Source organism: Trichosurus vulpecula, chromosome 4, assembly GCF_011100635.1.
Source record: "Trichosurus vulpecula isolate mTriVul1 chromosome 4, mTriVul1.pri, whole genome shotgun sequence".
Lineage (NCBI taxonomy): Eukaryota > Metazoa > Chordata > Mammalia > Diprotodontia > Phalangeridae > Trichosurus > Trichosurus vulpecula.
Window position 1 is genome coordinate 306,612,830 of NC_050576.1, and position 25,168 is coordinate 306,637,997.

The 25,168-nt window shown below is 36.0% G+C and overlaps 1 protein-coding gene across 4 annotated transcripts in view; it reads right to left on the reverse strand.

Annotated features, from left to right (window-relative positions):
• Nucleotides 1–25,168, reverse strand: part of DGKH (diacylglycerol kinase eta) — a 205,511-nt gene that overhangs the window by 50,012 nt on the left and 130,331 nt on the right. For 3 of the 4 annotated variants that reach the window (XM_036755358.1, XM_036755357.1, XM_036755359.1), the window contains exons 6-12: nt 17,260–17,366; nt 15,554–15,679; nt 12,960–13,062; nt 11,301–11,463; nt 5,444–5,552; nt 5,153–5,292; nt 1,661–1,748 (exon numbers count right to left, since the gene is read on the reverse strand). In XM_036755358.1, the coding sequence (XP_036611253.1) occupies nt 1,661–1,748; nt 5,153–5,292; nt 5,444–5,552; nt 11,301–11,463; nt 12,960–13,062; nt 15,554–15,679; nt 17,260–17,366 (836 nt within the window). The remainder of the gene's footprint in view (nt 1–1,660; nt 1,749–5,152; nt 5,293–5,443; nt 5,553–11,300; nt 11,464–12,959; nt 13,063–15,553; nt 15,680–17,259; nt 17,367–25,168) is intronic. The other variant, XM_036755360.1, reaches the window with a different exon arrangement.

A 25,168-nucleotide genomic window follows, 5' to 3' on the forward strand; every position in this document is an offset into this window, starting at 1 on the left:
CTATGGTGAAAAGCTAGAAAGATTAAGGAAAATTCATATACCAGTAGTCATTGATAGCTTAGTCAAGTAGGGTTTCTTTTTAAAGGATGCAGAGGAATAAAATAATTTGAAATATAACTATAACTTGATGACAACACAGAACCGTGAAATTAGTGACTGTGCAGCCTATCTCTCCTCTTTCCTTCCTACACAGCAAAATGCATAACTGGATATTTATTTTTAAATTACAGAACTTTAGAATTGGAAGGAACTTTTTAAGGGTCACCTCATTCAGCCTGAGGTCCCATGCATGACATCTCTGATAAGTAATCATCCAACTTCGGCTTGAAAACATGCATCAAAGGGAAAAGTCACCACCTCACCAAGCAGCCTATTCCATGTCTGGACAATTCAAATTGGAAAAAAAGTTCTTACATTCAGAGTTAGTACTGAAAGGGACCTTAGGCATCATCTAGTCCCCTGATTTTACAGATTAGGAAACGGTAGGATTAAGTAACCCTAAATCACCCAGTTAGGCAAGCTACAGAACAGGAATGTGAACCCAGGTACTCTACCTGCACACTCACCCCTCTTCCTATTGTGCCATGTGGTCTCCAGAGCAAGAAAAAGATGAAAAGGACAGTTTGGATAGCTCATTCATACCTAAGAATGCTCTTCTGTCAATATAGGTAGGAAACTATGACATTCAGATATGTTCATATATAATTTTTATGTTAATATGTTTTAGTGAGAGAGATGAGTTTAACATGTAGTGAACGTGATTTGAGCTAGACTGGATACAACTGACATTGCAGACTCCATACAAATGGATTTTATTTAAATTAAGAGTTACATCTGCCCTCAAAGCTGGAAGTTTTCATTTTTAAAATTGACCTTCCTTTTATGAAATCTCAACACACATACTACCTATAGAGTTCATTTTGACCCTTGATCATATATGCTATTTCGAATTATTGGTTGGCAATTCGGGTCAATAAGACATAGTATTAAGTGTGATTAGTTTGCAGGTAGAAGACTTGGGTTTGTATTCTTGCTTCAACACTAACTAGATGCGTAACCTTGGGCCAATCACTTCAATCTTCTAAATCTTAGTTTGCTTATCTATAAAACAGATCTAGAATTTTAAAGTAAGTTGTCTAGGATCTTAAGATAAAAATTACTTGCTTTATCTTCCTCATAGGACCATTTTGAAGAAAGATTTAAAACCTTAATGTTTTTACAAAATTTTTGTAGAAAAAAATATGAGTTATTAAAAACTGAAGTCTAATCTGTTTATGTCTGTTTTGTTTGGAATAATCAACTGGTCCATAAGCTTCTGTAGGACAGAACTTTATACTTCCTTTGACTACCATCCAGGAACCAATTTGCTATGTACAGAGTTGGTGCCTGATAAATTCCAAATGAATAAAAATAGTGCATTGGGCTATTTCCTTGCTGCCAGACCAACCAATCCATGTGTTATATATGTACTTTTCCATTGGTGAAAGAAATCACAAGTGGTCAATGAAACTATCAACATACTACATATAAAATTCTTATTTGAAATTCAGTTGACACTTCTTGCACATTTCACATCTCCTATTATTTAGTGATTTTATTTATCATTTCAGGATGTTCACTAACTTGATAAATATTAAGCACATGCAGATTTAAGCCTTACGTAAGATTCCTCATTTTCCTCTTCTGGAGTGATGGGAAGGATAGAAGGCTTTGTTGGCAATTTGAGTTCATATGTCATTATACTCCACCTGAAGGAAAAGAAAGCAGTGACCTAAAAATCACTTCAAAATCTCATGAACTGATATATTTACCTTCTCATAAACATATTTGTCAATGGCAATTCAGTTGTCCTGGATCTTAAAATCACAATAATAATTTCATGTCAGGAGACGCGAAATTCTAATACTGTGAACCTCATAAAACCTCAAAGATACAAGAATTTATTATAACTACCCTCCAGCATAGTTCCTTTCCTGTATTAAGTATATTTATATTATTCAAGTTGTATAAATCACCTTTCATATAATCATCCCTCTTATTCAACTGTTGTGTCCTTAAAAGGCAAATTAACCCTATTCCAATTAGGGAAGTATTTGGGGGCAGGGCTTAAGCAGAAATTATAATGAAAATATTTAATTGAAATAAAGATTTTTCAGTCATCTTTTGTTGCTGGAAGCTATTGTGTCTGAAGGCAAATATTTAAAACTTTGGCTATCCAGAAAAAAAGAACACAGAATAAGCCCAGCTCCTGTTCAAAAAAGGGTTCACAATTTATGATATATAATTGTGTTGATGTAACAATATGTCAAATAAAAATAACCCATGAAAAGTAACAAACCACTCCTACAATACACGCTTATTAGAAAAGGCCTACTATGACTGAATCTAGAAACAGAATATAGAGGGAGAAGGATATATGAGAATAAATGTTAAGTTCCATATGTCAATTAAGTCGATATACTAATGTCTTCTGTCCTTATTCACACTAATGGAGGTAAGTCTGGGTATGATGAATTTTATTTTTATTCAGTATAAGTGATTGGGTATTTTACTGCTGCAGATTACAATTCCTTTTTCCTTAATGAGATGCTGTGGCTGAAAAAAAATTATTTACCTAGTGGCCACCCACTAATCAGCCTCCCCGGATTTATCTAGGTTGGACCTTGAATGACAAACAATTCATCAGATGCTCAAAAATCTTTCTAGTATCCAAAATCTTCTCCTTTCCCTCTCTTCTTCAGGATCTTAGATAGAATATGGCTTGGTTAGATTACCCATCACCCACTCAGATCACAAAGGTGCTCTCTAGACAAATGTGAAACATAGTCTCCAGATGCAATAGGAACAGGTAGATGGATGAAAATTATTAAGTATATTTGCCATTTTATCCTCAACTCCAACACAGACATCCTTAGCCAACCCTTTTACCCATCACCTTCTTGGGTCATCATTTCCAGGGATGGAAGCAACAGAAATAACTGTGATCAAATTAACAACACTAAAGACTCCAAAAAACTAGTCAAAAGGAAAAGATTCTAGATCATGTCCTCACCCTGGGGAAAACAGCAGGGGCCAGAAAGAAAGGAAGGTAGACGAGAATGAATATACCATAAGCAAGTGTCACTAACAGTATGGTCAAGAGACTGAATGATAGATTAAGTAAAGGTGGTAAGAATATTTCAAAGAAGATTTAACAGAGCTTGAATTTAAGGAGAAAACGTGCTGCAGAAAGGGTTTTGTATATGCTGAAATTTCAATGTGAAGGAAAATTTAAGGGTCCCTGCGTATAGCTTTTTTTTAAACACAATTTCAATATGAAAAAAGAGAAAAGAGTGATGAAAAACAGAACAGAGATAAGTGGCTAGTGGGCTACTATAAGATTTTTTTATTAGGGAATAGGAAATCTCTACAAATGGTTAAATTTAGTTGGTGAGGGAAGTCAGCTTCTGGGTGGCTCCAGACTGGGTCAACTGCAGTGAAAAATATATCTCTATAACTTCCTTTTCTTTTTCCTTTGCTCCAGACCCAGAAGTGGTCCTTCTCCTGGCCAAGTCCACCCACTCCATCTATGCTTTTGGATCCCATTCATTTCATTCTTATTCTCTCTCCCCCCCCCCCTCTCTCTCTCTTCCCCTCCCTTCCTCCCTCCTTCTCTCCCATTCTCCCTCTCCTTCTCTCTCTCCCCCTCCTCTCTCTGTCTCTCTCTCTCTCTCCCTCCTCTCTCCCTCTCCCTCCCTCCACTTTAATCTCTGCTTTCTCCCTCTCACCATGCCATCTCCTCAAGTAATTGTCTGGCAACTTACGATTTGTCTATAATGGTTCAGGGGCTCCTTATTGGCTCTTTAACAAAAATATCAAACTCCTTAGCCTAGCATTTAAAACCTTGTACAACCTGATGCTGGTATACTGCTTCTTGCCTTATTTCACAGTGCTTGCCATGAGACACACTATGGAAGAGCACCACTTACTATTTTCTGATCCACTCCCATGCTGTGCCATCTCCATGAATTTACACATGCTGTTATGCCCAAAATGCACTTTCTCCTCACCCTACTTATTGACATAATCTTCTTGCCTCGAGATCCAACTCGGGGTGCTGCTTCGTCTACGCTTTCCCTAATTCTTCTACTGTCCTCTGCTCTCATCTTAACACTCAAATTTTCCTAAAGCAAAAGGTCTAAATCTTTATTTTGTGCTATTACACTTCACATGACTTATTTTACTATATTATCATTTATTGTGTGATTTCAGATAAGTCACTAAACTCCTCTGTATCTTAGTTTCCTTGTTGACAAAATGAGGATAATACTATTTGCACAATTCACTTTGCAGGGTCATTGTAAGGAAAATGCTTTGAAAACTTTAAGGTACTATGTAAATATGAGTTATAAGCAAATGAGATACGGTAAGTAAAGTACTTTGCAAACCTTAAAGATCTACATAATGATGAGGTATTATTATTACACTAATTTGTGCACATACCGTATCCACTCTCTTGATTTTAGGTTCCCTATTTGTTTTTTTCATCTTTGCACAACTCTGCATCTAAACACAAAGTCTCAGTTTCCTCATCTGTAAAATGAGGGGGTTGGATCAGATGATTTTTGAGGGGTCTTCTCTATTTGCTAAACCAATTGATATTACTGAGGATCTAGGACCAATCCTCAGTTTTGTATTAGTTTATGTATATGTATATTTGTATTAGTTTGATCAGGAATTATCAGAGGCAACATGGCATAGTGAAAAGGGCTTGAAGTTCAGAAGTTAGGAAGGCCTTGGTTCAAACCCCTCCTCAGCTGGCGAAATCACTTAATGTTGTGCTTCAATTTCCTCGTCTGGAAAATGAAGGGGTTAGACTCATTGGCCTCTAAGGTCCCTTCCAGCTTTAAACCTATGGATTCATGCTGCCCACAATCATAAGAGCCCTGATTTATAAGCCAAGTTAAGCATAAGGCCAAGTCCCTAGATAGTAATGCCAAGGAGCTACATTTAGAATTAGCATAGATTTCCTTCAATTAAAGCAATGAGTTCAACAGATTACTTTCCTCATTTGATTTTTTATTTTCTTCCATTAAAAACTAAAACCAAAGCTTCCAAAAAATGTTTTGAAAGTGCCCTTTTCAACCTTCTACCAAAAAGTATTCCCCTTTACCTGTCAAGCATTTTTGTACTGGCTCGTTCCAACTTCTCCAATATCTGTGGTAGCTGGGTGTCATCATCGCATGAACCACCCCAGCCAAGAACCCGTGCGAGGTCATTTCCTGTACCTAAAGGTAAGACTCCCAGCTGACACTGAAATAAAACACATTTGGGAGACCTTTAATTTAAAGAGCCTAGGAACGGAAAACCCTTCCTTTCTCCAGATGCTGTTTATGTAATTACTTAACACAGTAAGTAACAGAAAATTGATAAGAATTGGCAAAAGACAGGCACACATACTTGCCTGTTTGTGCAAGCTGAGTTTATCAATTTCCGACAAAACCCAACCAACGCTTCCATCTCCTCCACAAACAAGAATCCGGAAGTTGTCAAACTTCTGAAATAATCGTAAGCTGAAGGAGGAAATTGTTTCATTTTAGTAAGTAAACTAGTTCAGCGAAAAGTCTAACATTTCCCCAGGGTACTGTTATCGTTAGTATAAACGCAATTATTTCAGATTAATTACAGCTAATTTTATGGGTAAGCATATGGATAGTTCTAATGCAGTTTCACACAACCCATAATTTTCTTAGAAGATAATAAAGAAAGGGAAAATAAAAATGAGTAAGGTGAGAAATGAAATTAGGAAGAAGAGAAAAATGAGTAATCATATAAAGGAAAAGGATACCAGGATAGAATGCAAAAAGAAAAAGGATGGAAACCGCATTTTTATATTTCAGAAACAAAATAGTATTTGGGTTATTAGTATTATATTTTAGAGAGCAGGTTCTTAACCTAGAGTCAGTCACCTTTTTAAAAAATTTCATGCTAACTGATTCACTGTGTGTTTCCTTGTAATTCTATATATTTGATTTTATAATAAATTTAATTTGATTTTATGTATATGTGTGTATGTATATATAACATTTGATTTTATACATGTATGAATATATATGTGTGTATGTATATATTTAAAAATATTTTCAACAGACTGATTGCCAAAGGGGTCCGTGGCACTAAAAAGGTTAAGAACCCCTTGGGCTAGATTCTTTTGTAGGCACTTATGGTATTAAATGCCACCTAAAGCAACTATTTTTAGTGTTAGTGTACTATTTTCTATCATATACATTGTCTTCTTTTCTCTTTTTTCCCCTCTTTTTAATTCTGTTCTCACTCTCATTATTCACTTTTCCATTCCTAGTATATTTGTCCCTACAGATGGATCTCTTACTGTCATTGCTTTGCCTTGCTAAGTTGGTAACCTTTCCTAGGGAAATTTTGCACAAAACCATTGATGAAGAGCCATGAGTTTATATACTTTGCTTAGTATTAGTAGGCAATGGGGAGTTACAGAAAGGTTTTGAATTAAGGGATGAGGCCATCGGAGTGCCACAGAACCTCAACAACTGTGTAAAGAATAGGTTAGAGTAAGACAGAAGACAGCAAGATCAGTTGGGGGCCATTACAAGAGTCTAATGAGAAGAGTCTGAAATACAATGGGTGCGTTGATTTAGGTTAATCAGTAGCATCCATGGCTGCTGTTAAGCATGGCTGCTGTTAAGCATAGCTGTAAGTATCTAGACTCTAGGTCCTAGAGTATACAGATTCATATGGCAAATAATATGTCATCTAACATTACTTCTGAAAAAATATACACACAAGTGTTTTTATTTCCTGGGACTTCTGTTTTCTTCTAATGAAAACACTATATGTATGCATGCATATATGAAATCTTGACATTTTAAGTAATAAAACACATTGAGTGCATAATTAGAAAAAAATGGATGATGGAAGACTTATTTTGGTCACCCCAATATGAATGGAAGAAATAATTATACACCCCAATGAAAGGAATAAATATACAATTGCAACATATGGATGATAGTAAGTCAAGTATTCTTACTATTGGTATAATGGCAGAATGGTTATCAGCAGAAGTTTTGCTGGAAACAATGTATAGGAACACCAAAATTAAATGATGAAGACAAACAAATTATGTAGTCTTCACCCAGAATGTACAGAATACTATATTTTAATTACATTGAAAGAAGGTAATGACTGGATACCTAAGTAATCTGTTACTTAGGTTCTCCAAGCTGTTTTAGTAAAACAATACTTTTCAAAGATAGCACATCATTTTAAATAGCTTGTAGGTTCACTTAGGAAATAAGTTTATTTAAAGAGTATGTTTGTACTTGACTCAGTTGAACAAGGGGTTCAGAGTAATTTGGAAATGCTAAAAGTCACCTTGTTTTGGAGGCATATTGAACAACAATAATAAAAAAAAACCACATCCAGTTCTAGAAGAGGTATGAAAATTATTTGGTATCATTAGACCATGCCAAAGTATTGACACATATGTTGAGAACATAGAAAATCTTACTCTAAAAAAATGGGAAATTAAGAAAATCACAAAGAAATTGAAATACATCTGAATGAAGTTTAATTATTGCCCCCATCACAAATATCTCATGAGAACTAATGATTACATCATAAAACTGTTTTGAATTCTTTTGGACAAAATGCAATATAAACATGATGTCAATAAAAAATAAATTGGAATATTGCTTTCAAAATAAAAGAGTAAGAAAAATGCTGTACAACTGAAGTTTTTTTTAACATTTTGCTTCCTTTTAGGAGAAAATATTACCAAAAATGGTATTTAGTGAGGAAAAACTATTGCATTAACACTTTTTTTAAAAAGTAAAATCTAACAAGTCATTCCCCAATTGAGAAATGGTCAAAGGATATGAACAGGCAGTTTTCACAGGAAGAAATTAAAGATTTCTATAGGCATATGAAAAAATGCTCTAAATCATTATTGATTAGAGAAATGCAAACCAAAACAACTCTTAGGTACCACATCTCTCCTGTCAGATTGGCTAACATGACAAAACAGGAAAATGATAAATGCTGGAGAGGATGTGGGAAAATTGGAACATTGCTACATTGTTGGTGGAGTTGTGAACTGAGCCAGCCATTCTGGAGAGCAATCTGGAACTTTGCCCAAAGGGCTACAAAAATGTGCATCCCCTTTGATCCAGCAATACCACTTCTAGGGCTGTATCCCGGAAATATCACACAAGGGGGAAAGGAACCCATATGTACAAAAGTATTTATAGCAGCTCTTTTTGTGGTAGCAAAGAATTGAAAATCAAGGGATGCCCATCAATTGGGGAATGGCTAAACAAGTTGTGGTATATGAATGTAATGGAATACTATTCTGCTATAAGAAATGGGGAAGATACAGAATTCATAATAACCTGGAAAGAACTACATGATATGATGCTGAGTGAGAGGAGCAGAACCAGGAGAACATTGTACACAACCACAGAAATATTGATTCTGTGATGACTAACTTTGATAGACTTGGCTCTCCTCAGCAATACAAGGCTCAAAGACAGCTCCAAGGGACTCATGATGAAAAGAGCTATCTACATCCATAGGAAGAACTATGGAGTCTAAATGCAGATTGAGGCAAACTATCTGCTCTCTCTTTTTTTTCCTGTCTCTTCTTTTTTTGTTTTTTTTCCTTCTTTCTCATGATTCACTCTATTGATCATGGTTCTTCTTTACAACTTGACTATAGTGTAAATATGTTTAATGCAAAGGTATATGTAGAACATATATTGGATTCCATGCCATCTTAGGGGAGGGAAGGGAGGGAGGAGAAGAAAATTTGGAACTCAAAAGCTCGTGGAACTGAGTGTTGTAAACTAAAAATAAGAAAATCTAAAAAAAAAAGTAAAATCTAAGCCAGGCAAATTCTATAAAGCTACTAAATGAATTGAACAGGGATAGGGACTGACCTGTGATTTCACTGTTCTAAGAATGACCAGATGAGGAAATTTCCTCCAGTGACACAGGTAGGTGCCTTCTCTGAAACTACAAGTCTTAACAGAATTGCCTCAAGAACTTATAGGTTAAGTGATTTTTTTCTAATTATATGATGTCATTCCCTTTCTCAAGCATCTTGAGAATTGAGTCTACAATGCCTTTAAAATGATGTTAATTCCAGTCTAAACTTTCTTTCTGTATGCAGCTGTTCTGGTCTAGCTGCTCATACCATCTTTGTTTTATTTCACGTCCTCTTTACTTCCTCATGTGACATACTGAGAAAAAACAGATCCATTACAGTTCAAATGTGGCAGTTTTACTCTCATTGATGGAGAAAACATCTTGTGTTAGAAATCTTGAATGTTCTTTTCCATTTTTCCCCTGTAGTTGTTCTCCTAGTTTCATCCTTAAATGCTCTTGAGATGATTTAACATAATTGAGTCTCATATCAAGTTTTCTATGACCTCATTTTTCTGTCCACCACATCTGAGAGTACTATGAGGCAAAACTGGTCATAAACTTCCCCTATAATACATTGTAAATACATTTACATTCTAAATTGAGATTATTATTAGTGGCCAAATGGCTCCACTTGGTAAAAATATCAACTGTTTATTGGCTGAGGTGGTCTCTAAAGACTTGGACTCCTATCATACCAACCACTTTACATTTATACTGACATTTCCTATGAAATGGTAATCGTGCATCTTGGTCTTTCTTCCTCTATCCATTTCCCACTTGAGGGTATCAGTAGCTTGTTTATACAGGTTGAGTTGGAGCTATTTTAAATGCGTGATAAAGTTCAATTTTATCTTCTAGTTTGTTGTTAGTTTTAATCTCCACTGTAACAAACCAGCTGTATACATACAGACAGCTGATTCAGAAAGGATTTTGACATTAGTAGCTTTTTGCATCTGTGGTTGCTTCTCATTTGTTAAGCTACAGTTATTTCATTTTTTGTGATGTTATTTGGTGACTGTCATGTCTATTATTCAAATGTTCTTCTTGAACAAATCAATATTATCTATGATATAATAAATATATTATCTATGTAATATAGTAACATTAATATAATATAATCTATAAACATGCATCAGCTAACCCAATCCCTTCTTTTTACAGATGAGGAAAGTGAGGCCAGAACAGGAGAAGTGACTTGCACAGGACCACAGAGCAAGCAAATGACAGATTTAATGACAGATTATTTAAGATTTAAACTCAGCTTCTTTCACTACAAATCCAACTCTCTTTCCACTGTACCATATTTTCCAACATATACTTTTTTACCATCTTCTTTTATGCACACCTTTCCATGATCATGGTGTTGTTTTTCCTTAGGCTATCACGAGTACCTTAAAGAAGACCAACTGTGCCATAAGATGTTTTTGTTCTTGGCTTTGGCTGCAGGATAAAATGAACTCTGCCACCTCCCATGTTTGCCTCTCTAAGGACAACATGGAAGTCAACTTTCCATTTAATGGAGAGGATGTCAACATTGAAATGATTCCATTCTTTTAGTAACATGTCAACTCAGCAGTCACTAAGTGACCTCTGTGGCCTTAGAACTCCAATTTACAGAGGCAACAGAAAAATTAATGTTTCTAGATGGTCTAAAAACGGATTCTTGGCATGTTCTGCTCCCTTTTCTGAGAGCTGCCAATACCACTATAGAAGTAAAAGAGACCATTTTGTAACTTTCTTTGTTTCATGGGTTATGATGACCAAAAACATCACTTAGTAGCCAGACCCTCCATACTTAGCTAAACTGATCTTCAGAAAACAGCCAGTCTATTGCTAGAACTCTACTCAAAGTCTTTTCATCATAGTAGAACCTACTAGAGCTTGGTTTTTACTGATAGCTTTTGGGAGCACAGGGTTATCTTGACAACACAACACTGAGATACTAGAATAGATCTTTTGTGAAAGTACCCTTACCTACTGAGGCAAACTGTAATAGTACACTATAAACAATTTATATAATTAGAAATAAATGAATGTTTTCTAGAACCAAGCAAACTGACATAGTATTACTGTATGTAATTGCTAAATGGAACTCTTTAAGACTTAGCCAAGTTCTGAGAAATCAAAAAACTTAGAAATCAAAAAACTTAAAATTTAATCTCTATAAATGTCCAAAATATCAATAAAACATCTATAATTTAATAATTTTCTTTAAAATAAAAAGCAATCATTTATCTACATCTGTTTTTAGATGCACCTACAATAGTGAGGGCAAATGCATGAAGTGGGGATACAAATTAAATTTCATATTTTATACTAGGTTTTATTGAAAGAAGATTTCTCAATAATGCATAATGTATTACCCCAAGTGAGGTCCTCCATTTATTAAGTCAAACACCTGAGCAGGATTTAACAACTGTTTAAATCGACGGAGAAACTTTACTCCCTGATTATCTCCACTTTTAGAGTTGACAAATACCAAAAGCGGGCTAGCACGACATGGTGGAGCTGTTGCTTTCCAAAATCCTGCAAAAACATATACGACAAGATCAGTAAAGATGGCTTTTCTCTTTAAATAATAGTAAATCAGAGAAAGGAGAAATGTTAAAATTTATAAAAATACTATTAGCTGAATGTTATCTACTATTTGAAATAATGAAGCCACAACATAAGTTGTACCTTAATTCAATTTTTAAAAAATGGTTAACGGTTACTGTTTGCATATGGTTAACATTACAACATATTTTTTTGTATTCTAATGAATAGCAGCAAAAGATTTCAAAATACTAAGGATAAAAATCAACAGTAGCTACCATTTTCTATCTGTTTTGAATAAAGGCCAATTAAATACACTTTTAGACACATTCCTCTTCTAGGAACATTGACTTTTTAAAATCACAATGTATAAATTTAAGTTTAGTTTATAATAATTTATTAATTATTTAATAAAATATTTTATCTCCTTTTCAACTTCCACCCCTTGTCTAAACAACTATTCTTTAATTTAGGATGACCTCAACAGAACTTTGATATGATCTGACTTAAGATGGTATGTATTTAAATATGATGTAAATCAAATTATATTCTTTGAAAATAAGATTTCAAAAATATAAAGCACCATATCAATGTCATATAATAAGGATGATGATGATGATATAGTTAAAGACTTATACTAACAATATAGGGTTGAAATATTATATATATATATGTATATGTACATATATATGTATGTGTGTGTATATATGTATGTGTATCTGTGTGTGTATATGTGTGTGTGTGTGTGTGTGTGTGTGTGTGTGTGTGGGTGTGGGTGTGGGTGTGTGGGTGTGTGGGTGTGTAGGCAGCATGGTGCATAGAGAACAAGCCTCAAAATTAGGAAGCCCTGGATTCGAGTTCTACCTCTGATACATACTGGCCATGTGACTGGGTAAGTTCTATAACCTCTCAGTGCCCCCCAGAAGTTGCATTGGTACAGGGAGTTTCCTCAATCAGATGTACCCTACACCCATGGAACAACAGTTCCAGTCAGAAAACAAAACATAATTATATAACATATTTAAGGTTTAATGCAAGTGGTTACTAATATTTTCTATTCCCCATGTTATAAAGAACAAAGGCACTTAATTCTATATTTCGTATTTATTACCATTCTTAAAAGAGAATTATGATGGAGATTGTACAATACTTCATAATCTAAGTTAAAAATTACCTCCAAACTCATGCAGTCAGGTTTTTCCATAGTTCTTTTTTGGCAATAATCAATAATGATCTTATTTTAACTATTAAAATGAATACAGTAACAAATAATACATATGAAAATTTCACAGAAAAGCAATGGAAATTTAGAACTGTAATGCTTCTATCAATTCATAATTTACAGATCATTTTCTTAAATGGTTTAAATGAAAGGACAGAGAAACTAATTTTGGAATAAATAACGGCAATTGTGTGCATTAAACAAAAATATACATATGCACAATAATTATATGTCAAGAACACTCATTACTTATACTATTACGTACCATCAGAATCTATGCTGTTCAGTGCAATCGGGGGTATGATAGACACCTTACATTGGTCAAGCGGACATTTATAAGGAAACAAATCTTTGCAGGCAGTGTGTACCTAATAACAAATGAAGTTGGTTAAATACCAGTGAAAAAGATTCAATTCCCTAACAACTAATAATTTATATTACAAACATAGGTGAGCATACATCACAAAAGGCCTAATCATTTGTAATAAGATTCTAGTTCAAGGGCATCCCACTCAATATCAAATCATAGCTGCTAAAGGACCAATAATTTAGTAATTAGCATCCCTTTTTCAGTATCTGCTATATAAGGAACCCCCTCTCCCCAAGGCTTACCTTAAAACTTCACTAAGACTTTGAAAACACCCCATATTCACTACATTATGCCAAGCCAGATGCTTAACCTATAGGTCACAGTTTAATGATCTGCAAGATAAACAGACCTGATGCACTAAATAAAATTCCCAAGACAGAAAACAAAAAAGGATTAGGGGATGGCTGCTAATACTGAGAAAACAAACAATATTTCATGAGATGAAGACAAAAAATAACTCTAATCACTTAAAACCAGGCCTTAGATACTTAAGTGCTAACTTAGTTAATAAGACTTGTGTGGTTTAAAAGAGTTTGTATACAAGGTCCCCAGAGATCAAGGGTGTGGCGGGTGTGTGGGTGTGCATGTGTGTGCGTGTGTGTGCGTGTGTGTGTGTGTGTGTGTGTGTGTGTGTGTCTATCTAAGAACAGCAGCCTTTAAGATATTCTTTTTTTATTTTCCCATCAGTCCTTTTTTTGAAACGCCTCCTACCCTGCCATCACTTTCAGATTGAATTCTCCATTGCAACAAAGAAAAAAAATCCTCAATGCAACAAATGCTTATAATTATGTGCATGCTGTTTGAGCCAGGCTTTTAAATTAGCAATAGACATAGAGTCTCCACAACTCAGAGCTATAATTGTGGCGTCAAATACCTGGAATATTATACCATTTCATTCTAATTTGTGTAAAACATTGAAAAATAACAAACAATACCAGTGGTTACTGGAGGAAACTGATGTACAAGGAAAGGAATATTTTGAGGGAAGCTGTGATAACAAAAATAAAAGTAATCCAGATTTTTACATGTATTTTTTACAGCTACATTTACAGCACCAAATTTTTTATTTCAAAAGTATCACATTAAAATCTAAAAGCATGCTTGAAAAAAGCAAATCACCATACCTAGCTATAGCAAAGGTTTTCATTCTAAGATTCTTTGGAAACTCCCAATACAGCAAACATACATGATACAGAAATCATAAGCCCTTCATGCCTCTGTAGATTTTTTCAAGAATTGTTGTGGTACAACATGACTAATGTGGAAATATGTTTAATATGATTGCACATGTATCACCTATATCAGATTGCTTGCTCTCTTGGGGAGGGGAAATGAGAGGGAGGAAGGAAAATTTGGAACTCAAAATTTTACAAAAATGAGTTGAAAAAAAATAAAATACTATTAAAAAATTGTTGTGGTAAAAAAAAAAATCATCACTTGCTATACACACTCTGGTTACAGCTCTCTATTAATTTAGAATGGTTATCTGACAAGTACAATCTGTTCTAGGAATTTAAGTCTTTCCAGGATGACTGCACCTAGCATGACTTGTCTTCCCATTGGTATAGGTCTTTGAGAACCCAGGATTACCCCTCTTACCATCATATGTTATCAGATCAGAATTGGAGTAGAAGAAAAACTCCTTAATACAAAGGATAATCTATGTCCATATGAAACATATGATCCATAACAGGGAAGCCTATTTATAAGGGCTTTAGATGGTAAAGGGCAACTCTACATAATTGTAATATCAATTACTGTTTTAGAATGATAAATTAATTGTATTTGATTGAGTCTTTCTAGGTGCAAAGCCCCAGGCCCAAACCCCTACCTACTAGGTGCTAAACCTATGTAGGCATTAAGCCCCCAGGGTGCTAAGGGGAATTGCTAAGACCAGAGCCAATAGTACGCACCTAAGTTCTTGTCACTCAGATGACACTTGATGATGTCCAAAGACTATATAAAAAGTGAGAACAGAGCTATTTCCTTGGGGCTCTGAGCCACAGGAGGAGTGGCACATGACTATGGGTCAGCCATTGTTATGAGCTCCCCAGTTCCTGAACTCAGATGTTGATGCCTTCTTGGTAACTATGAATTGTATTTGGTCTGTTTATAATGTATCTTTGTAATTTGTTTGTATTTGCTCTGAAGTCCAGGGTGCTGACATTTTCCCCTGAACTAAGTGAATGATATTTTTATGTTGGATCGAAATAAGATTGTTAACCCCTTAATGCTGGCAGCGTCACCGTTGTTGGACTTATGTTGGTCTTTCACCCCCACAGCAGCTGCTAGACGAACTGTTGCAACAATGATATATACATGGCATCTGTATGATCAACTCAGCCATGCCCTAGGTTCTCTGTCTTGCTTACAAACTTTAAGATATGACGAAGATGAAATGAGAAAATATGAAAACAAAACTCAAAGAGTAATACAAAAAAGAAAACAGATACCAAGGAGCTTTGTATGCCACAGTAAGAAATGCCTACCATAGCTTTACACCAAAGGCACTTCCAATCTTGGAGACGTAGGACGCTGCCACAAGTCTTATCACAGACTGCGCATTTGGCACTGACAGGCAAGTTACCTTCTAGCCATTGATGAGGCATTGCTATCTGTGGGCCACAGGAGAAGAGGGAAGACTGAATTAGATAGCACAGAAACAGATAAAACAAACTCAAAACCACTCACATATGAACAGTTGCTTTAGACATGAGAAAGTAATCTTTACTTTGTATATTCTGCACCAAATATTTCTAGCAAAAAATCTTCTTTAATCCAGTATTTTTGTTTATATCCATGTACGTACACACTGCAGTGAGCAATGTTATCTTTGAACATGAAGAGAGATACATACATATAAACACATGTGCACACAGTCAGCTTTCATGCCTGTCAAAAACAAGAAAGGATTTTACAGTCTTCCTCCCTGTGTGTAAGAAGGAGAAAAGGATCCATTCTTTGCTATCGTGTAGGTTATCTATTACTTTATTAGTGCTTATAAATAGAAATCATTTAATTTGGACAAATGGTATACATAATTAAAAAATCTGGATAGTGCACTTTTCCTAATACACACATGGAGAAAAGTACCACTCTCACAAGGACAGAATGAGTAGCATTGAAAATGAAAACCTGAGATTTCTAAAGTTCGTTTTTATTACCCTTCTCAAAAAAATAGCTCAATTTAAATGCAATTTGTGCAAATGCAAGAGTTGTAAGAAAATGAAAACAATTATCTTTTCAATCCAGAGCATATGCTTTCTTAATCTAGCTTTAAATTTAAAAAAATATTTTAAAGTGGTCATTTCTATTTAAATTCTAACAGATGATAACAGATAAATACAGGTCGTTGTATTTAAATTTTAAAAATATTTTTAAAGTGATCGTTTCAATGTATTAAATTCTAACAAATGACAGCAAGTAGATAAATACAGGTAGCTGGTGCATAGTTTAAGGTTTGCAAAGTGCTTCTTATACATTTTCACATTTGATCTTGGGCTTCGGTTAGAATGGCAGGAAATCAGTAAATCTTTAATAATGCATAGTTTCTAAACTCCTTGGCACACTTTTAAATAAGAAGCAGCTGGGAGTAAGGAATGGCAGCTAGCTATAAACTCTTTTTTTTTTACCTTCTGTCTCCATAATAGATATAAATGATTCCTAGAAATACCCCCCCACACACAAAAGCCCCATGCCTTTTCAGCACTGCCCAGTAGCCTGGTATCCTGGAATCTGCCCTGGGTAGAGCTAATCCATCCCTGCACAGAGAGCAAGAGGCTAAAAGGAAGCAAAAGTGCAAAACTGTCTTGTTTTTCCTTCAAGTCAAAAGCAAATGGGCAAATGCCACTATTCTACTACAGAAAACATTTCTTTGCTAACTTCTCTGAGAACTATTCCTTCAAGATCTCAGAATTCTCAGAGAGAGCTGAAAAGAAGCTAAAAAATAAAAAATACTCAAATTAATACCAGTAATAACCTCATCCTGATTCTATAACTAAACTTATGCTTGATGAGAGCAAACATATTGCTCAATCAAGAGGTTTGGTTTCCCAAACAATGCAGATGATTAAATGATTCTTATTGGATCTAGTAATTATTACCCCCACTTAATTCTGAATTCTATTTACCCAATGCAGAAAACAAGCAATTCTGGCTATAGGAATCATCGAAAACAGGCAAAGTAGAAACTTACACCATCTTCATCCTCAATGATGTCTTTCCCAATGGAAGCCAGAGTGGTCCATTTGCAGTTGTTTGTTGCCCTCACTGCACATCTTTTATGTGCTTTGAACTTACACACTAAAAAAAAAGGTATGTATACATCAACCATTCCTCATTTTTTTAAAGTACCAGATGCAAATTATCCATGAAATTAATTTCAACAGACACTAGAAAAAATGAAAGCATATAATTCAGATATAAAACTCTAATTCTAGTTTTGTCGCTTTACATACTGTCATCATATTATGTCTGTATTCATGCCTAGACACTTAAAATTAATTGTTCCCGTTTACATAACACTTTATAAAATCGTGCCTCACACAAGGATGCTATGAAATGAGTAATTAAAGTATTATTATTCCCATTTCGAAGAAGAAACTAAGAAGTGAAATGATTTCAAGAGACTCAGAGGTGAAATGATTTTTTCAAGGTCATACAGCTAGCAAGCATTGAAGCCTAAATTTCAGCTCAGGTCATCTGGCTTCCATGCATATGATGCTACTGCTACTTCATTATGTTACTTTTTTAGGAAGCTATTATCAGAATATGAAAGTGCCATACTCCTTAACGGGGACATAGAAAAGAAATACACAGTTAATTCTCATCCTGTCTGGGATAAAAGGAAGGGAGGAACACCAGATTACCTTTTTTTTAGGGTAAGAGAGAAGAAAATTGCAAAAACATGATCAGGAGCCAGAAATAGAGTGTCCTAACTTAAAGTCATAATTCTGGGGTACCTAGCTGGTACATATGAGAGACAGGCACAGTGATGTAATTCTGCCACCAAATTAATCACCGCAAAGAATCTCACTAGGTATGATATCCAATACCATAAGCCAAAACTAACATCGATCAATCAATAAACATTTTTAAGAACCTAGGATGCGCCAAGCACTGGGCTATGTGCTTGAAAGATAAGGAATCAAGCAAAGAAAGACAACAGGTATGTATGTACATGCATGTGTGCATGAGTGCATGAGTGCATGTGTGTGTGTGTGTGTGTGTGTGTATCTCAGAATACACAAAATAGGGCAGCTAGGTGACAGTGGATAGAATGCCAAAAATATAAATAAATAAATAAGTGTATTTAGGGGCAGCTAAGTGGCACAGTAGATAGAGTGGTATGCCTGGAGTCAGCAAGATTCATTTTCATGAGTTCAAAACCAGCCTCAGACATACTCTAGCTGTATGACCCCAGGCAAGTCATTTAACCCTGTTTGCCTCAGTTTCCTCATCTGTAAAATGACCTGAAGAAGGAAATGGCGGACCACTCCAGCATCTTTGCCAAGAAAATCCCAAGTGGGGTCGTGGAGAGTTGGACAAGACTGAAAATGAGTAAACAACAATAATAAAATAGATACAAGGTGACTTGGAGAGGAAGGCACTGACATTTGCAGGGACCAGGAAAGCTTCAAGTAGAATATACTGCTTAAGCTAAGCCTCAAAGGAAGCTGTTTTCTTAAGAGGCAGGAATAAGGAAGGCATGCATTCAGGGCAGGAGGAACAGCCTGTGCAAAAGCATAAAGGAGAAAGAAGTCCAGATGGGAAGTTGAGTAAGAAAGACAGTTTTGACCTTGTATCCCCAGGGCTTAGTCCAGTGTCTGGTATATGGGAGGTGCTTAATAAATGCTTGTGGATTGACTGACTCATTTGCTGTACTACATATGTATATATTGTATATACTGTAATGTATATATGAAAGGAAGCAATGTATAACAAAGTTGGAAAAGTAGGATGAGGTTAGGTGGCAGAGGGCTTTAAATCCTAAAAAGGGATTCCTATGGGTAATAGGAAGCACATGGTGAGGTTTCAGTGGAGAGTTAAAAACATAAGGCAGGCCCCAAAGATGTCATTTCTTCAGGCTACTTAACTCTTTTGAAGTCCAGGAAGAACCCTTCTCTAGAGTTTACCCTGTAAAGTTGCCTTTTCTCCCTTATTCTGCTCGATGGGTTCACATCCCAGCTAGCTCCACCATGCTATAGCTTATTAGGGAAGCAGAGAATAGAATTATAAAGCATTACTGCTATAAGGGACCTTGAAGATCCAGTCATCAAAGCCCTTACTCCTCCAGCTTACAGATAAGAAAGCTCACATCTAGAGATACTGTGACTCAGTCAGGAACTAATAAGTGGCATACCCAAAAGGGACACTTAAAAGTCCAGCAAGCTTGCTGTTAGAGCACACTGTCTCTCCAAACAAACAATGGTCTCTGCCCTCATGAGGATAAGGAGGGGAGGGAAAGCATATAACTACACAGCCCAGATGGTTTAGGTGAGGGCAGCAGCCAAATGAAGAAACTGAGGAGGAATTTCTCACTGCAGAGAGGAAATAGAAACTCTGGGGAGGGAAGAAAATGGGGAAGACAGCAGTTGTGGGCCATGGAAAATTATTTCAAAAAGTCCTACATGAAGAGATTCTTTTTACAATTCTGGGACTAAAAGAATCCGAGGAAACTGTTACTGTGGCATCTGCAGGGCTAATGGTTATCTATTTATCAGTTTGGATTTTGTTTTTTTTAGATACAATCTCTGTCTCTGTCTCTGTGTGTGTGTGTGTGTGTGTGTGTGTGTGTCTCTCCCTACCCTCCCTCCCTTTCTCTCTCTCCCCATTCCTCCCCATCTTTCCCTTCCTTCCCTGCCCTCTCACCACCTCTCTTTCTGAGATAATGTGACTTCATCGCTTCATTGCTAGACTTTGGGGCAGAACACTGGGGGAAACGTCCTAATGCTTCTAGGTTGTGTAGGTAATTAGGCAACTACCTAGCAAGGAAAGATGAATACTTTCTTGGGGTAGAGGGAGCAGTCAGTCAGCTGTCAGTCAATAAGCATTTATTAAATGCCTACTATGTGCCAGGAACTGTACTGAGTGCTGAGGATATAAATAAAGGCAAAGCTGTCCCTGCTCTTAAGCAGCTCCGAGTCTAACAGGAGAGACCACATGCAAACAACTACTTAGAAACAAGCTATATCAAGCTGAAGTTGGAAATGATCAATAGAGGAAGGCATTAGCATTAAGGGGGAATCAGAGTCTAAACCCATTGGTTGGGACTAAGTAAGTAAACCTCAGGAGTACTGAACAAGACTGCCAACTATAATACATTAACATGTGAAAGTGCAGTAAGAAAGGTACAAATTGTTATGGAATTTTAAAGGAGGGGAAAGGGGAATAATTGATTGTAAGTAGATGCTTGCATGTGGTCTCTCCCATTAAACTATAAGCTCCTTAAAAGCAGCGCTGTCTTTTGCCTTTCTTTAAGTCCCGGGCACTTAACACGGTGCCTGCAACATAGCAAGCACTTAATAGATGTTTAGATGGCATCTGAGTTGGGTCTTGAAGGCAGTGTGTGAGTGAAATGGAACAGGGCAGTGGAGAGGGAAAGGAAAAGGGCAATCTAGGTAGAAAGAGTAATGAGAGCAAAAGCATAGAGATAGGAAATGCTGTGGCAGGGCCAGGAAACCATGAGGAAGTGAGTTTGCCCAAAGCATTGTCTGAAGGAGAAGAGAAGATCAAACTGGAAAGGTATGGTGGGAATGAATCAGTGAGGATCAGCTCCTGGCTGGGGAAGGGGGAAGGAAGCATTTTTAAGCACTTACTATGTGTCAGGCACTGTGCTAAGAGCTTTACAAATATCTCATTTGATCCCTATTATAACCCTAGGAGGTAGATGCTACTATTATTCACATTTTACAGTCAAAGAAACTGGGGCAGACAGAGGTTAAGTGACTTGCCCAGGGTCACAAAACTAGTGAGCGTTTGGGGTCAAATTTGAACTCATGTCTTCAGGACTAGCACTCTCTCCATTTTGCCACCTGGCTGCCTAGAGACTGATAGGTTGGGTGAGACAGTCTAATACTGTCTATAACAAAAAAATTAAAAACTGGCCATAAAACATCTGTATTTGACTGTACATTATAATACCAGAGGGCTCTTTATCCTTCTAAGCACTCACCATCATTATCATCACCATCACCATCATCATCACATAGTTTTTCAAGAGCTTTGCTCATTTGATCCTTTTAACCCATTTAAGTAGAATACACAAAAGTATCTGTATATTAATTAAAGGAGAAGCAAGTTTTATAAATGACCATCAGTCCACAAAGATAAGGAGTTCCATAAACACTAAAAAATATACTCATCCTTATTTTGGTCTAGATCTGAGATTTCAAGAATAAAAGGAACTCTGGGTATGGAAATGCTCTGCGCTGTAATATTAGAGAGCTGCCTGGGATACTAATGTCGTTAGTAATCTTCATTGTTATGATGTTTCAGAAGATGATTTTCATTTCTAGCATTTTACCTCTGTGAAATATTTTCTTAAGCCACTATCGGGATGATGGCTACACAACAACAGTCTTCCTCCATCTAAATCAGTAATACAAAGATCAAAAGATTGGAGAATAAGCCAAGCTCTTCTGAAGGGTCTGTGAACCATAATCAGACAACATTTGAATGAATAAATGAGTGTAAAAGTAATAACATTCCTAGTTTTATTTCTAATTCCACTTTTCCCTTGTGCTTAGAAGAAACTCCTATTACATGTTGCTATATCATGGAGCAGTCCAGTTTTTTAAACCTTGGAAATTCTTTACTTTGGTATAATGTAATATATTCTTGAAAAGATACTATATACAACCAAATTGTTAATATTTCTGCATAATTCTGTACAACTTTTACTGTATAGCCTATAGGTTTTATACAGAAAACGTGTATCTTAATTTTTAGATGGGTGGATGAAGCAGTACCCCAAGCATGCCAAGGTTAGACCAGATCAGGGAAGGAATGAAAGATGATGAAAAGTGACATACAGGATTACTCTATTAGTATCAATGATTATTTCATCTACAATTTCTATGTACAGAAATAGTAGTTATTGGTCTTTTATACAAAGTATTAAATAACAAATACATAGTCAATGGCCCCGAGATTCTAAGATTCCACTCAAAGGGCAAGAAAGCTAATAAGGGAGAAGGAAAAATAAATGTTTACAATAGCCTTTCAGTGCTTTCATCATTTAAAATACTGATTGTTAAAATCAAGTCAGTTTTTTGTAAAAAGAAAGTGTCTCATGCTAAGCTACATGAGCTGAAAGCTGAACAGAACAATATTAACAGTGGGTGGCATCCAATTAGATCATTGCTGGCTGTTAAGCAATGGAATTTAAAAAATAAATTAATTACATTTGCTATAAGCCAAGCAATACATCGATCATACACTCAAAGTTCATTAGGTCTCTGTCTGGAGGTGGAAAGCATTTTTCATCATGAGTCTTTAGAAATTGTCTTGGATTACTGTCTTGATCAGAGTAGCTAAGTCACTCACATTTTATCTTCATTACATTATTGCTGCTACTGTGTTCAATGTTCTAGTTCTGCTCACTTCACTTTGCATAGGTCCATATAAGACTTCCCAGGTTTTTCTGAAACCATCTTGGTCATCATTTCTTATAGCATAATAAGTGGCATTCTATCACAATCATATACTACAATGTGTTCAGTTTTTCCCCAATTAATGGGCAAGTCCACTTGCCTCCCCCCTCACTCCCTCTACACACACATAAAAAATACACACACCTACAAAATTGTTCAGATGACCTGAAATTGGATGGGCAGCCCATTGAGTTAGTCCATAAGTACACAAGCCTTGGACAAGTATTAGAATTTGACAATAAACTGGGTCCAAAATGTAATAGGAAGAAATAATCTCCAGCTGATCCTTGACAGAAAAATTCCCTTTTTTGTCATCATTAATCTTCAGACTGTGATATAAGACTATCAATCACACATCCCCACAATCTTTGAAGTAGGAAAATAGCTGATGGTTCTAAGGGCAATGGCAAGATAGTTGGTAGGGATGAATAGCACATACCATGTTACTAATTATGACACATTGATGGAAGTGGTGTAAGAATATCACCTAAGAAATGCATAATCAGAAAAGAAGGTATGCTGGGCAAATAGTCACAGCAAGAGATAACATATAGACAGGCAAAGTGCTTTCCTGGTACCCACAGAAGGTTAAAAGACCAAAAAGAAGACCTCTAGTAGATTATGTAGATAGCCTACGGAGGATTTCTTGGAAGATGTGGGCAAAAATCAGCAGACAAAAAGTCATGGACGTTATCGTCTACCTCCTCAGAGGAAGTGTCCTCATCAGTGAGATCATGCTGTATTCAGGTACTGATGTAATGACTAGTAAAAGATAATTCCTCAGAACCATGTTGATATTTTTCAGACAAAATCAAAATCATCAAATCAAAGTCAAAATCATGGTAATGTGCTTCTTGTATCATATTATTAGCATTCAGTAAATATTAAAAGAGGCAGCTAGGTGGCACAGTGGATAGAGTGCTGGGTCTGAAGTCAGGAATACCTGAGTTCAAATTCAGCCCCAGACACTTACTAGCTGTGTGACTCTGAGCAAGTCACTTAATCCTGTCTGCCTCAGTTTCCTCATCTGTAAAATGAGCTGAAGAAAAAAATGACAAACCCCTCCAGTATCTTTGGCAAGAAAACCCTAAATGGAGTCACAGAGTCAGACATGACAGAAACAACTCAACAGCAACAACAAAATATTAAATCCCAAAGGTGTAAAGTCCTTATGAGTGCCTTAGGGATGCAGTGTGATACAGAACTCACCAGAAAGAGAATTAGATATGGAGTCACAGGACCTGACTTAAAACCCCAGCTCTGCCACTTACTATGTGACCTCTGAAAAGTCACTTTCCCTTTCTTGGCATCAGTTTCCTTACCTGTAAAATTATAGTGGAGGGCGGCGGACTAGATGACCTCTAATGTCATTTCCATATCTAAATCTATAGTACCATAATCCTAAATTTTTGATAGTGGCTGAACTGATAATATTGATAAAGAAATAAAACATTATCACGCCAAGGCAATTTTGATAAATTGACATTTTTGTTAACTATCTTCTCAATTCTCTTGATAGACTATTCAGGAATTATTTTTTAATATAAATAATTTACATAATCCTTACTATATAGAAAGCTTTAAAATGATAACTCTAGTTATTCTTCATTATAGCCAAATAAAATAGATGGGCATGGTTCACAAGTAGGACCCAAGGTAGAAACATTAGGTACTTTCCAAAGGTCCCATGAAACAAGAACATCTTGCAGGTAATGCTACCTTGACAGAATCAAAAGGTAAACTTCAGTGTCTTGTAGGATTTCATGAAATTTCCCAAGTGTCCAAGAATACTAATAAGCAATATGCCATAGCTTTTAAAAACAGACCACAGAAATCATTCAGGAAATGACTTGATTGCTAATGCTTCAAATGATCTCTCCTGTCAGATTGGCTACCATGACAAAACAGGAAAATGATAAATGCTGGAGAGGATGTGGGAAAATTGGAACATTGTTACATTGCTGGTAGAGTTGCGAACGGATTCAGTCATTCTGGAGAGCAATTTGGAACTATGCCCAAATGGCTATAAAAATGTGCATTCCTTTTGACCCAGCAATACCACTTCTAGGGCTGTATCCCAAAGAGATCACACAAGTGGGAAATGGACCAGTACGTGCAAAAGTATTTACAGAAGCTCTTTTTGTGGTGGCAAAGAATTGGAAATCAAGGGGATGCCCATTAATTGGGGAATGGCTAAACAAATTGTGGTATATGAATGTAATGGAATACTATTGTGCTATAAGAAATGAGGAGCAGATGGACTTCATCATAACCTGGAAAGACTTATATGAACTCATGCTGAGTAAGGGGAGAAATACCAGGAGATCATTTATACACGATTACAGACACACAGTATCTGTAAGGACTAACTTTGATAGACTTTACTCTTCTCATCAATGCAAGGTTCAAAGACAGCTCCAAAAGACTCATGATGGAAAATGCACATCCAGA